The sequence below is a fragment of the Microtus oregoni genome, unplaced genomic scaffold, assembly GCF_018167655.1.
Source record: "Microtus oregoni isolate MIOR12 unplaced genomic scaffold, Mior012 000035F_ref0000213, whole genome shotgun sequence".
NCBI classification, from domain to species: domain Eukaryota; kingdom Metazoa; phylum Chordata; class Mammalia; order Rodentia; family Cricetidae; genus Microtus; species Microtus oregoni.
Window position 1 is genome coordinate 22,000,223 of NW_024543094.1, and position 15,424 is coordinate 22,015,646.

General features: G+C 41.8%; 1 protein-coding gene across 1 annotated transcript in view; it reads right to left on the reverse strand.

Moving 5' to 3' along the window:
* The window catches only part of Itga8 (integrin subunit alpha 8), a 176,394-nt gene that overhangs the window by 77,007 nt on the left and 83,963 nt on the right, over positions 1-15,424 (reverse strand). Inside the window, exons 14-16 of the mRNA XM_041630731.1 lie at positions 8,826-8,871; positions 6,055-6,162; positions 170-225 (exon numbers count right to left, since the gene is read on the reverse strand). Coding sequence (XP_041486665.1) covers positions 170-225; positions 6,055-6,162; positions 8,826-8,871 — 210 coding nt within the window. The remainder of the gene's footprint in view (positions 1-169; positions 226-6,054; positions 6,163-8,825; positions 8,872-15,424) is intronic.

Below are 15,424 nucleotides of genomic sequence, written 5' to 3' on the forward strand. Positions count from 1 at the left end.
TGTTTTTAGTTGATAATGCCCTTGATTAAAGTAGTATTAATTAGAAAGTTTTAAATGTGCAATAGAAATATGAATTTTAATAAAGGGTCCATTAGTTTTCTATTGTCTGGGCAGAGAAATATGTCATGTTTTCTTTGCATAGATACCGTAAAAATGAAAATATGCTCACCTATTGTATCTGAAATGCTCTGGCCTGTTATAGACGCACAGACTCTTAGAGAAAAGCTGTGGGAAAACAGTAGTCAGTAATTTTCTGGTTAGTAAAGTTCTGATTCTGAGCTAGGAATCTTCCTTCCCCTCCATCCAGATAAAATGAACACAACATTTCCTTCTATATGCTTAATTATATACACATATGTATGTGCACACACACACACACACACACACTCCCATAGCTTGACACAATACTAATACAATTGGCATAGGTAGCTTTTCTTGAAAATAGTGATAGAGAGTTAATCAATTGATTAATACCCCAGTTCCTTTATGCAATGAATACATATGAAGATTTTCCTTGGGACTTGGGAAAGCTGGGCCACACAGTGGGGAAAGGCCATGGAAAAGCATGGAGAACAGCAAAAACATGGATGCACGTGAGGGACTTGAAGAGTTTCAGTGTGGTTAGAACTCCCAGAAGATGAGGTTGGCTGGTTTGGTTGATGGGTGCTGAACAGGGCTTTGGAGTCATGGTAGGACCTGTGAATTTAATCCTAAGCATGGAAGAGCATGCTGGTCTTAATGCCAGTCAGTCACACTGCTGGGAGGAGCCTGGAACTTGGGAGGCGGAGGGAGAGAAGAGGTGGGAGAGAGAGAGAGAGAGAGAGAGAGAGAGAGAGAGAGAGAGAGAGAGAGCTAAAGCAGCTTACTCAAGCCCAGTGTGCACAGTGATATGGGTATAAAGGCAGTGCCAGCTGAGTTGAAGACACTCATTGTGCCTTCAGTGTGCACTAATTGCCATCCAAGAACTCATGGGTGATTGTCCCACGACCTGAACACGTCCTGGTCTATGGCCACAGACTGAATGAGAAATCTCTACTTATTTTTGTCTGACTTTATCAAATATTCTCACCTCCCTCCTGAAATAGCCTAACCGCCAGCACTGCAGCCAGGGCCCGTGTGCATTGCTAAGAAAGTACAGACACGAGAGAATAGACGATTGAGTGGCAGTCTTAAAGATTTTACTGATAAAATTCTAGTATGATTGGAGTGTTTCTATGGAATTCAAAGGAAATAAATACGCTCCACCTCCAATCATGCTTTAATTAGATGTCAGCTTCCTGTGTCAAACGTAACAAAAACGTGTCACAGCTGGGATTCATCTATCTCCATGACCTTAGTCAATGTCTTCCTTCAGGGTAAGTAAATCTCCACACACCATTTAGCCAAGCGCTTCCTGAGATGTCTGTGCTATTCCAAGTGTTTACACCACTTCCCCAGAGAAATCACAAACTGCAGCCCATTTCTCCTTCAGTTAGAATTATTCATGGAAGGTGGGTAGGAAATTACATCTTTAAATTTTCTGGCATGGATTTTTTTTCCCCATGCCCAGCTCTTCCGTAAGCTCTTGGTATGTGCCGCCATTGTCCACTAACCTATGTTTTATTCACCGTTCCTCAGCATAGACAAAGCTTTGGCAAAATAATTCCACATTTATGGTGAAATTATCAACATACAAAATTAAAATGAATTTACACACAGTAATTGCTTTATCCAACATGAAGCAATAGAACTTTCACAAAGTAAGTTTCGGCTGTGAAAAAGGATGTTGAGTCTTTGGCAAGAAGGGATTTGATAAATGATGCCAGCCGAAGTCTTTATCTTCGTTTATAAATTATGTCAGAGTGCATTTATATTTCTTTCTTGGTTCTCCCTTTCTGTTACTTCAGAATTAACAATTGGACGACTTTAACTTTTTCATTCAAATTTAACATAACTGCTACAGCCTGCTGAATTATTGATGGTAGCAGTTCAACTTCAACCCACCAGGCTAAAGATGGCTCGAATTAAAAAATCTTTTCAACGTGGTAGTTTTTCTATAGTTCTTCTCTAAACTAAAAAGAAAATTTCAAAATTCTACAGTAGTGGATGACAATATCCATTCTAAGTAGAGAAAACTATTTGCTATCTATATCTATAGATGTATATATTGAGGAACCAGGTCTATTCTCAAGCCAATACATAATTATGAATTGTGTCAGGCAAAACTGTGAAATACAGCTTAACTTGAAATATAATTTTAAGCTATGATTTATGTTCAAATTCAGCAAAGCCCAATAGTCTCAAAATTTATTTATTTATTTATTGATTTATTTATTATGTATACAATATTCTTTCTGCGTGTATGCCTGAAGCCCAGAAGAGGGCACCAGACCTCATTACAGACAGTTGTGAGCCACCATGTGGTTGCTGGGAATTGAGCATTGCTCTTAACCTCAGAGCCATCTCTCCAGCCCCTAGTCTCAAAATTTTTGACTGAAAAAAAAATAAAACAAAGCCAAACAGAAACTACATGGAATCAACTGAGTGCTTTTATTGAGAATATCTGAAGGAAACTCTCGGCAGACAGGCTGCTATACACAGAAGGCAGGATTACACAGCATGATCCTCATGCTATTTGCTACCCATGAACTGGTGGACAATGACTTCACAGTATAACTCTGTTTGTGGTTGTGTATGATGAGGAATGAGATAAATGTGAAATCTGATTTTAAATACAAAGCCAGATGGAGGAGATGCTCATGGTCCTGTGCTTGCTGCATGATCCCCGGGACCTGGACTTGGATCTCCAGCATCCAGACGAACCCCCCAGGCCCAACGGCAGTCATCATGGCTGGGTTTGAGGGTGGGAAGAGTACAGAGACAGGGGACTCTGTGGGTCAAGACCACCTTGGGGATTGAATGACCCTTTCAAACAGCTCTCATATCAGATATCCTGCATATTACATATTTATATTACGATTCACAGCAGTAACAAAATTATAGTTATAAAGTAGCAATAAAAATAATTTTATAATTTGGATCATTACAACATAAGAATTAAGGGGTCTCAGCGTTCGGAAGGGTGAGGACCACTTCTCTAGGGTTTATGGCCAGCCAGGGTAGCCTAATTGATGAGAGCAAGGTTTAGTGACAGACCCTGTCTCAAAACTAAGATGGAGACTGATTAAGGAAGATACCCAATATCAACCTGTAGCCTCCACACACCTGTGGTCATGCATATGCGCACACATACATATCACATAAGCATTTCACACATGTACAAAATAACAATGTAAGTACAAAGCGAACAATCACTATTTCTAATTATCTATGTATTATTGTCCGCAGAAGTACTTGATGTGTGTTTGTTGGGGAGGACACATGCCATGGAGCTTATGTGGAGATCAGAGGACTATTTTGTAGAATCGATTTTCCTTCCACCTTTGCTCAGGTTCTGGGGATTGAACTCGGGGCCCAAGGCTTGTGTGGCAAGGGCCTTTACCTGTTGAGCCATCTCATTGGCCCAACTATTACCGAGTCAACTCTACTTTAAGGATAAAAAGTATAAGATTTTACATGATATCATTCATATCTGACAAACCTCTTTTATTCAGATTGGAGAAGTAGATAGCTTTTTATGTTTATAAAATAGAAAAAAAAGTTTTTTCACTAGTAACCAATTTCTTAATATTTATTATGTTTAATTTCACTTCTTTTTTTTCTAACTGAGCAATGCCAACAGCAGCTATTTTATAAAATCAGGCAGCTGACTGAAGAACACAAAAATCCACGTGGAAGGAAGTGAGGAATGATTTGTGACTGGAATTTGCAGAAGGGATTATCTGAAGTGCAAGTTCATGCCAAATCAGGCCAGTGTTACAGCAAAGATGCTTTATAAGTACTCTGGATGAACTGCATGAACCATTCTACGTGAGTCAGCTGTTTGCTTCCTGTCTTCTGTCTGGTTGGTTGGGCTTCTGAGGACAGAACCCAGGGCACTCTACCATTGAGAAATATCCTCAACCCCCAACTTTGTCTTTAAATATTCTGAAACACACAAAAACTTTTACATTTGAAAATTAAGTATCAGCCAGGTGATGGTGGCGCACACCTTTAATCCCAGCACTCAGGTAAGCAGAGGCAGGCTAACCTCTGTGAGTTCAAGGCCAGCCTGGTCTACAGAGTAAGTTCCGGGACAGCCAGAAATACACAGAGAAACCCTGTCTCAGAGAAAAAAAAAATAAGTATCTTCAGAAAAGGATACAATAGAATTAAGCAACAGTTGTATAATTTATCCATAGGACAAATTACATTTTATCTTAGTAACATGACTCCAACAAGGAAATGGCTGCCCAAAGGAGAGGGATTAGGGGAGGGGCTATTCGCAGTTGGTGGCAGCCTGGACCACAGTAACTTTTCCTCAGCAGTGTGAGCCCTGTTGGATTTCCAGGGCCCTAGCGGATGACACCATTCATGCCCACGCATTTATCAGCAGCACTAATTGGGCTCAGTGGGCTAAGTAAATAACTTTAAAAGAAGTACATTAGATTGTGAGGGAGGTGTGATGAGGGTCCTGGGGGCACTGGGAACGGAGCGAGGGGTGGATACGATCAAGATACATTCTATACATGTAGGAAAATTTTCAAAGATTAAAAAAAAATGTTTTCTTTTCCTGAGCAAAAGGAATTAGTCCTATATTGTTTTGAAAAAAGACCTCAGCCTCTTTCTTAAATTCATAATCTTTAGGAAAAAAATCATTTATTTCAAAATAAACACATCTATACTAGAATGTTGCCATTATGCTTGACAGAATGCAGTGTGGAAAGCCGTGGTTTTGAAGGTGTGAGCAGAGGGCTCCTTGGAGAATATTAGAGTCTTAACGCTCACAGCCAAATAGCGCTCACAGTTCCTCTAGTGTTCGTTTAATCACACCAGGCAGCGGGGAAATGCTGGCTTCTTTCACGTATTCTCTAGGATCAGGTTTTCATTATACTATTTTATGGTTTAAACCATTTTAAAGTTTGCTCAGGGCATTTCCCAACCACTTTCAAAGGCAGTTAAAGGAGAGGACAAGCCTTCCCACACAGGGAACCCCTCACAACAGGATGTTTCCCAAAGAATTCTTCGGGAACCTAAAACTCTCTACCCATCCCCCATAGCCTGGACTCCCACAGGAACTCCTGTCAAAAGGCCATCAGCGACATGCTAGGATGTGCTGGAAACAGCTTCTCAGGGTCAAGACCAGATGGTCTTTATTCTGATATTTTCAAGAACCGAACAGTCACCCTGGAAAATGACTCTCAAAGACCTCCGTTGATTTTCCAGAGGAAGTGTCCTGGTACCATGGTCCAGCACAACATCTTCTGATGTCTGGGGCCCCCACACTAACAGACAAACTGGTGTTTTTTGGGGGGATGTGTTACAACCCAGTTTTATATGGTCATTTCGTGTGACAGACAAAAGCTGAATATGCCGTGTTTCCTACTGTCCCTTTTATTCTTGTAATATCACAGTCACAAGAACAGGTCAGTGTACGAAAATCCCCTTTTTTATAGCATTGACCTTCTGTCTAGTTGTCCACGCCAAGTTACAAAACTGCTATTTTTAGTACATGAAACTAAGTAATCCAGACTAGTTTATTTATTTAAAAAAGAGAGACATGATAGATTTCAAAAGTTGTATCCACAATCTATGCAAAACTAAGAGTCTTTTGGTATGTTTTAGGTTTGGTTAACAGTTAGTGTGCCGAGAAGTTTGTTTAACTGGGAATTTCCCGACTGTTTTTGGTCTTTTTTTAAATCTCAGACCCGTAGGTTAGAGCACTGGCCTCTGTCTGAGCCCACAGTCAGAGCTCAGCATCACATCAGCGCTCATCTGCAAAGACCGGCTCTTTGCTGCTCAGTCTACGCAGTCTGGAGGTCTCAACATCCTCTGGAAGATTTTCCCAGATATGCAGAGTGCAGGACCCCAGAGTTCTACCCCGGACTTTCCTCATACAAATCCGCATTTTTAAATAAATCAGATCCAGGTGATTGGAGCCCATGTTAGAAAGTGTGTAGCACTGGGCTAACTTACCAGGCTACAGGTGTTGGGAATTCTGGAAGCTGGCAGGTTTTATTTTCAAGGTTGATAATCATCGGGTGTAGCAGGAGCCGGGCATCCACTGTTACAACTGGCCTTGCTCTGTAGGGAGAAAGCCGGGACATGAGAAACTCATGAATTGTGGAGGGAATCTTTTCCTCATGAGAGGAACCCTCCTAGAGGTCATTGCCAACATATCCCGCCTTGCACAATGAATTCTGCTCTTGGCATGAACAAGTGGGCACCCTGTTCAAGTTATCCCTCTAAATCACCTGAGAGCGGAGAGCTCTAACAAAGGATGCTGGAGGGCCAGTACAACAAACACATTACATCCATTGACCTAATTTCTTTATGGAGTGGACTCACTATACTGTGATAATACAGTGTGATTATTATACAGCTTCATGATTTTCATGGGACCCTGTGTCCATATTTGAGGAGATATATATTTTATTTAAAGATTTATTTAATTTTATTTATATCTATGTACACATGCTGGTGACTGTGAACTCCAGAGAGGGCATCAGATGTCCTAGAGCTATGGGTTGTTGTTCCCATGTGGGATATAGGAACCAAACTCGGGTCTTCTGCAAGGACAGCAAACTCTTTTAACCACTAGGTCACTTCTTCAACCCCGAGACACATCTACTCAGAGTTGAGCCTTTTGAATTTTTTTGGCTCATTGATAATTTTTCAACGTGATTGGTAATTTTCTAGCCAAACCTTGCAGTTTAAGAACAAATGAAAGTGGGTTTATAGAACAATTCTGTATTTCACTCTGACAAGGGGTTCTCAGTCCTGTCTGCACAATGTAATTACTCGGGGAACTTTCAAACAAACACAACACCCAGACAACATCATGGGTCAATGGAATTAGAACCTCTGGTCTAAAGGTCTGGGTTGGAATTTTAAACACATTCTCAGGTGACTCTAGTAGTCATAGCCATATCTGAGGTGGGGAATAGACGTGATTGCCATTAGAGCCGCCCTAGAGAAGACAACAAGGAAAGAGAATGAATCATGAAATAGGAAAGTGGCGCAGCTTTTGAAGTTTCTTTATAAGAGACACAAACTGGGAGCCAAAGTTTCCAGAGTTACGTGTACTCCGATGCTGTGTTGAGTAGGGTTCTTCTGACAGACAGAGGGTCAGGTCTAGGGGTAAATGTTGTGCAAATACTTCAAGCAGTTTCACAATAACAGCATGGGGCCACTGGGATATTTTACAAGCCTCTGGATGTTATCTGTATGGTATTATTTTCAAAACTGTATTATCTCCAGTTCTGGGGGTAAGGATTTGATAATAAAGTGATATTAGGCATGCAAGAGATTTGCTATGGCAATCACCTTTGAGAAGAAAGGGGGGTGAGTGGAAGAAGTGTGGCAGGGGTGGAGGATGGAGAAGAAGATTCTGGCATGGACATTGGGGTGTCCTTGGGCAGAGCTCCTGTGACAGGATTGTCTCCAAGGACCGGCGTGCATTTATATCCTTGTGCCAACAATAGGCTGGGAGTAGCTCACGGAAAATATGAGTTTGGCACAGAGCTGTTGTGGATTTGGAGTATGGCAACAAATCAGGGTTCTTGGTGGTGTAAATTTACAGCCTTAGGAAGCCAAGCCTCATACTTCAGAGGTGCGGGGAGTTTCAGCTCGCTGATGCTCTGTATTGTAAGTGAGAAGAGCTGGCACAAAACAGTCCCTGACACATTTATATTGGGGCTGAGGAAGAAATGTTGGTGTGAGGAAAGCTAACCTTAGGGTCTGTCTGGGAGTTAGAGTCACCTTAGCATCACATGGCTGGGACAGTTGAACATGCGGGTCTGGGACACTTGCACGCGCAGGTCTGGTGCATGCGGTCACCTATGACTTGGTCTTGAAATCCTGATCTAGTTCCTTGGATTCATTTTAAACATTTTAAGAAAGCTCAACCACCTAACCAGCTACTACTCAGTATAATTTGCATTCAGATTCTCACTGAGTCCTTTAAACAGAAGTAGCTGACAAAGTAAGTAAGGATAGTCCACTTTATAGATACGAACCAGAGGCTTAGAAGTGATAAGATGGTGATTCTCAACCTGTGGGTCATGACCCCCTGGGTAAACCTCTGTCTCCAAATGGTTCATAACGCTAGCAAAATGAGTTATGAAGTAGCAACGAAAATAATTTTATGGTTGGGGTCACCATGAAGAATGGTATCAAAGGACCACAGCATTAGGAAGGCTGAGAACCATTGCTATGGTTTTCCCTGGAATTACAGAACAGTTCACGTCTGGAAGGGTCAGGTTCTGAACCCAAGTCCGTTGCACTAATGCTGCAGAGGGCTTGCTGCTGGGAGGGATGACTCCTGGCATGGTCTAGTCCCACCTTCCTGTCCGCACTTGGATGTGAGGGTAAATAGCCACTTCTCCCTGCCACGGTTCTGTCCTGCATGTATAGACACTGATGATCCCCAAAGTACAGACAGTCCAAGTTCAGGTCCATCTAAATCATGGGCTGTTTTCTCATTCCAAGAGTTTAATAGTTGACTCCATGGCAGTTACATTAATAGGAGCTAGAGGTTTGCTTATAAAGCCTGAGAATAAAACTATGTATAAATGAGAGAAAGGTGGAAAACAGAGGGAAAAATACACCCAGAATTTTTAAAAGACATAGAAACATTCTTCAGGATAAACAGGGGAATGGGTCTTTGGAGTCTTTAAGGCAAAACTACCAAAATAGGAAAATGCATTTAAAAGCAGAAGAATATTTGCATACCAGCAACCACATACCTGTAGACAGCCACTTTCCCCTTTCCAAATGCTCCTACAAGTAAATCTTAAAAGAAAGAGAAAAATCAAAATACATGCATAATTTTTTAAAAGTAATTGGGCATTCCGAATCTGAAAACCCCAGATCAGAAGTGTCCTCCCAACCTGAAACTTTTTGGGCATCAACATGATGCAATAAGTGGAAAATTCCACACCAGGAAACCTTGTTTGATGCACAAAATTATTAAAGAAATTTTATAAAATTACCACCAGACTGTGTGTATAAAGTATGTAAAAAATGTAAATGCATTTTGTGTTTGTGTTTGGGTCCCATCTTGAAGATCTCTCAGTGTGCACATGCAAAGATTTCACAACCGGAAAAGAAAACAAGCAGAACCTAAAGACTTCTGTTCCAAGGCTTCTAGCCAGGGCGGCTCAGCCTTGTCTGCTCTAAGCTCGAAATCTGAAGCGGTGCATGGACTGTCCTGGGGGCCGGCTACAGTGAGAACCATGAAAGCAGAGGAAGAATTCCCACTCAGTTAAGACGGTTTGGAAGAGTGTGGGGCTTCAGATGACAAACTGGCACCTGAATGAGTGGCTTCCAAATACCTTCTGTCTTAGATATGCTTGCGAACTCAACATGGTGTCATTTCCCCATATGTCAAGGCAGACGACCCAAGAGAAGGCAAAGGGAAAAGTACACACTGAATGCTGACTATAAGCCTGACTCGCTGTATGTGCTGTCTGATCTCTCCCTTTCCAAGGACAACCCTAGGAAGCAAGAATCATTGCTGCAAATTAGCACATTCTGAGTGTCATTCCGAGACCAAAACCTCAGGAAAACCTTTTCTGTTTTTTAAATATAGCCTCTGGAATAAGAGACTCAGGATTTGACTCTGAGGCACTGAACATGCTATTGTTTGAGAAAGTCAAACACAAGCCATCTGACAAGAACTCTGGAATTAAAGAAACCACTGGAAAGGGGGCTGCAGCTTAGCCAGCTTCTGTCTTAATCACTGACACAGGATATCTAGGTTCCTAAGTCTTCCAGATTTAAAAATCATCTCAATGATTTATATTACAATTTCAGCCTCTCCGACTATTAATGCATTTCTTTTACTGTTACCAGAACATGAAATCTTCTTTGTGGTACTCACAGGCTCTACCTCACCTGAGATGGGTACAACCTGGGCAGCCTCACTTGCATCTGCCTCTGTTACCATGGCAGCAGATAGACAGCTCTGTTACACAAACCCATTCAAGAGGGATAGCAGGCTTTGTTCTTGGCACTAAGTACAGTAAAATATTTATCTATGAATATTGGACCATCTACTAAGGAAAGATGAATTTTGAAATTTTATTTGAAAAGTTTCAATGGCTAAGATTCCTTATTCCACAAGCATGAGGACCTGAGCTTGAACCCTCAGCATCCATGTAAGACATCAGCCATTACTCTACATACCTGTAACCCCAGCTTTGGGGGAACAGAGACAAGTGGATCCCAACAGCTCAGTGACCTGCCAGCTTAGCAGAAACTATGAACTGTGAGAAGGCCATAAGTTGGGCAGCACCAGGGGAAGGACATCCAGTGTCCTTCTCTGGCCTTCTCATGGTCATGTCTGAGCGTGACCACCCATACACTCACATGCACCATACACTCACATGGACATATCATTATCACACACACACACACACACACACACGCACACGCACACGCACGCACACGCACACGCGCGCGCGCACACACACACACACACACACACACACACACATGAGATGAGAGAGATGAGAGATAATTAATGTGATAAAAAGGGAAAGAACATGAGATGACAAACCCTTACAGGGCAGGAAGCTGTGAGTTAGCACAACGACTTCCTCCCATAGTATGTGTTAAAATAATTGAGAAAGGAAATAAATCTTTGCTTTCGTGGCCTTAGGCACAGAGCCACCACACAATCAAGGCCCACAGCTTCCTGCTAAATAAGAGTAAGTGCAACTACTATTGTCTTCTAAGGATGCGCAACACGAAGAACTGCCCCTTACACAGGCAGGTTGTTGGAAACCAGAATGGAGTTCTGCTGTGATTTCGCATGTGCCCTTGGCTATACTGGACAAAGTGTACACATATTCCCCCAAGTCTAGAGAGTGACATGGAGGCTCGGTCACAGTTAGATTGTCATCAGAGCTAAGAAACCCAGAGACAAGCTCCTAGCAGTGACAAGGAAGAGGATCGTCCCTTTAGGCACTGTAAGTGCTCTGCTTCAGGAAGTGAATTTTTTAACTCTGGAAAAAGAAAACTAATGGACAAAATAGGCTCCAATTTTCTTTGTAAGGATATAGCCACAGTTGTTCGGAAGCCAAGGAAACAGTTATTTACCACAAAAGCGTGCTTGTCTTTTGAGACCCCACCTTGGTATCATGCCTGCTGGCAAAGGCCAGAGGTGTTCATGCTCAGGATCTCCAGTTGGGCAGACTTTTCTAAGGGAGGAGGAGGATTTGCTGATTTCATTTCTAACTAATCTGTCTTTCTAAAGGATGGGACTGATTTTGATAAACAGCATGTAGGTTCTCCCTTTTTCTCTCTGCTTCTCTTTATGTATTACATCTATGTTTGCATCCACCTACCTATCTACATATCCTTTATGTGCACAGAAATATGTTTGTGTGTGTATACACATTTGTATATATATATTTGCATGCACAAATATGTATGCACATCCAGAAACAATACTTTGTAAGCACTCCTACACAGTCCTGATTAGTGTGAGTCCGTTTTACCTTCCCATCACCTTATTCTCAGGAGTCTAACTCTTATCATCAAGCTTGATTGCAAGCACCCTTCCCCACTGAACCATCTCACCGGACCCTTTGTCTAGGCATCGAAACGACAATCTGGAGAGAAAGTAATTTTGCTACTGATCTGTAGATCCGTAACCGTATAAACTTTCTCCTCATTCCCTCACTTCTAGACAACAGTCTTATACTATGAGCTCGTGCTTACTTTCTCCCATTGGTAAATGTCTCAAAGGCAAGTCTGAAAACAAGCAGGGGAAAAATGTCGCCCTTCTCCATATATGCACATTAGCTGTTTTCGTTTTGTTTTGTTTTTCTGGAAGAAATAGCTGGCAACTGAAATCAGTTCTTTCCACTCAATCAGAAAATGTTCTCCAAATGCTTCAAGGCTTTGTCACTGCTTCTCTGGCCTTAGGAGCTGGGTTTATTTTCCTCTGGATGGGAGGACAGAGGACTTTAAAGAAACAAAAGGGGGACTTAGCCGAAATGCAGGATCAGTTGTCAAGAACCAAAATAACCCTAAAATGTGAAGTCATCAGAGCTATGCTGTGCCTATCTTTGTAGTCTCCAAAATATTCTTTTAAAATAAGGAGGAAGGGAAGCACTCCACTTTCCGAAGGGCTGCTTGGACTGCAGGCTTTCTTCACACACAAGGAAGGGGAGCCTGTGCTGGAGGTTTGGGGCAGGTGGGGAGCATGCAGTGAGGAGGAGGGGAGACTTCGCAGAAGAAGGGCCACACAGGAGGGACAAAGAGAGGTGACAGTGTTCGGCTAAACTTATATCAAGGGTCATTTCCTTGGTAAGTCTCTGTCATCCATACACCTATACTGTGTAAGATCAGGCAGTCTTTCTGACCAGTAATCTCCATTCTGGAACCTTCTCCTTGTCCCATCATCCTGAGGAATACACAAATCTGAAGTCAGCTACAACAAAGGTCATCAGACAGTTCTTTTTGTATTTTGGAAGTCAAAATAATTTACTAGGGCCTGGGAGTTTGTTAAGTGGACAAAGTGTTTGCGTTGTATGAGCAAGAGAATCCAAGTTCAGACGCTGGGAAGGTTGTTCCTGAGGGTTGTTGATCAGGTAGGATAGCTGGACATCTGTACTCTAGGTCCAGTGGGAGACTCTATTGTAAAACTAAGGTGGAGAGTGACAGAAGAAACACCTATCTCTGGCTACCAGGTGTGTGTGTGTGTGTGTGTGTGTGTGTGTGTGTGTGTGTACTCTGTGTGCAGCAACTCACACACAGGGCTTCTTAATTTAGTATACTTTGGGACAATGAAGGGTCCATAAGAACATCCAAAGAAATTTGGAAAGAGGGAGTCCAGTGGGTAAGAGCATGGTCCTGCTTCATAACCCAGCACCCACATCCAAAGCCAGTCATGACTGTCTTTTCCATTACCTCCAGCATTTAGGGGCAAAATAAGCACCTAGACTAGCTGAAATGGCAAGCTTCTGGTTTAGTGGGATACCCTGTCCCAAAGTAATAAGACAGAGAGCAGTGACAGGATTCTTGATGTCCCACACTGGGCTTGAATGGGCACACACATCCTCTATACAATAAATAAAAAAAATGAATCCCCAAATATAACATATATGGAAAGGTAGTAGTTGCAGAAAAAGGTTAACAGAGCTGAAGAAGGGGCACCTTAAATATTGAGAAAGTGAAGAAATCATGCAGGCATTCCCAAATTATAATTTTAGCAAATACACCCAAACATGTTTGAAAGAACGGAATAAGCAGGAAACTATTGCTACCATGTTGTCACCTGATCAAAGGTTAGCATTCTTTTATGTTTTCCAGAGTGTGTGTCACCTAGTTAAAACTAAATGTTAGTGGTAATTGTTTATACCTAATCTGTAGCAAACACATACAGATGGACAAAACCATGAACACATTCATAAAAAAATTACAAGGGGAGAATTCATATAAAACATTTATTGCCAACAAATACACAGGAAGATATTTAACTTCCCTAGTCACAAAAGTATTGCAAATGAAGGCCAACAATGAGATACTATTTTTAGCTTTTTAAATCAGAAGGATGAAAGATTGGCACTGGGGAGGTAGTGGAGGGCTATGAGTTCATATGCCTGGTTTATGAGAGGGTAAATGATGGAATTTTTTTGCAAGGTAGTTTTTTGTTATTGCTGTCCTTTGTTTTTGAGATAGGTTCTCACACAGCCCAAGCTAGCCTTGAACTTGACACACAGCCAAGGATGACCTTGAATTCCAGACCTCACCTCTAACTCCCAAGTGCTGGGATGAGGGGTGTGTATCACCGTGCCCAGTTAATGTCACACAGCCCAGAGTTGCATTGTCTGTCTGGCTAAGAGACTCCAGAGTTGTTTTCAAGTGTGGGAAATCACAACACATAGGTGTATATAGATGGTTATATGTGTAGAAAATTTCTCTTTTACATTCTAAAACCTTTGAAGCCCTGCTTTATTTTGTACATTTATTAAGTACATTTCTGTTTTGCCATGGGTCTCCTGGATGGAGTCAGAGACAGTTGTGAGCGGCCATGTGTGTGCTAGAAATTGAACCCAGGTCCTCTGGAAGAGCAGTCAGTGTTCTTGACCACTGAGCCATCTCTCCAGCCCACTGAAGCCCTGTTTTAAATGCAGTGTTGTCAGGTAGAAGTTTGCTGGATGAAAGGTGAAGAATTAAAAGTTCCAAATCCTGCTTCACTTTACTACTGACTGCTGCATGACCTAGGACAAGTCTCCATTCCATAACACATCTCTAATGGAGCCTTTGAGGCTCCTAAAATGAGAAGGCAAAGTGCATAGCAGAATTTGTTGGGCTTAGATGAATGTTATTCTAGGTTCTCATGTCTAATCCAAGCCTTTCCTACTTTGTATTGCTGCCTTTCTCATGCAGAGGTGTGTGTGTGTGTGTGTGTGTGTGTGTGTGCGCGTGCGTGCATGTGTGTGTGTGCGTGTGTGTATGAGAGAGAGGGAAAAAGAGAGAAAGAAAGAGAGTGTGTGAATGTTTGTGTGTATGTGTGTGTTTTCTTAGCTTTCCAATCTGTACATGGACATCGGTCAACTTCTGTGACTCAACCTATTGACTCTTATCCATATTTTGGGACTGTTGTTGCCCTTACATCATAGAGTATCTTCCAGACCCTGCTCACCACTTTCCCAGGGTCCATTTCTGCCAGGCCTCTTCCTAAAGAATGCAAATTACATCAAAGACAGTTAAGTAAAATCTGGGGACCGATCATGATCTGTTCCTCTACACAGTGAGAGCACTAAGAGAGATCCCAGCACTGGACACCTGTTACAGAACGCTAGGATTAAAGATGGGAGTGTGTAAGTCTAGAAACAGAGAAACTGGTGGTTGTGGAGCAGAAAAACAGATCATGTTTGTGGGAAGCCAACATTAGAGTCTCCTTAAGTTTGGCAAGTGTGTTAATCTAAAAATAGACAGAGGCTGCTTTTCTTGCTATTTTATCACAACACGCGAAATATTACTGAGAGGAATGTTATGAGTTGAGGAAGAAATGTTTGAGAAAAAAACGCAAGATTTTATCCCAGAAAACAATAATGCTAACAATCTGTCTGAAATGCTTCCAAATGAACTCTGAAGAAAAACATTTATGAGCTTGAACGTGGTATTAGGTTGCGGCATTGTAATTTACCAAGGGTTTATTTTCCCTTTAAAAAAATCCCACAAAAAAATCAGAGCAGAATATCAAACAAAGAGTGTGCCTTATGAAAATAGTTTTCTACATGCTATTAACATCCTGTGGTTGCAAGAACCACTCATCCTCCACTTTCTGCTCTCATTGTCACCCGACAAATCATCTCACTATGTCCTT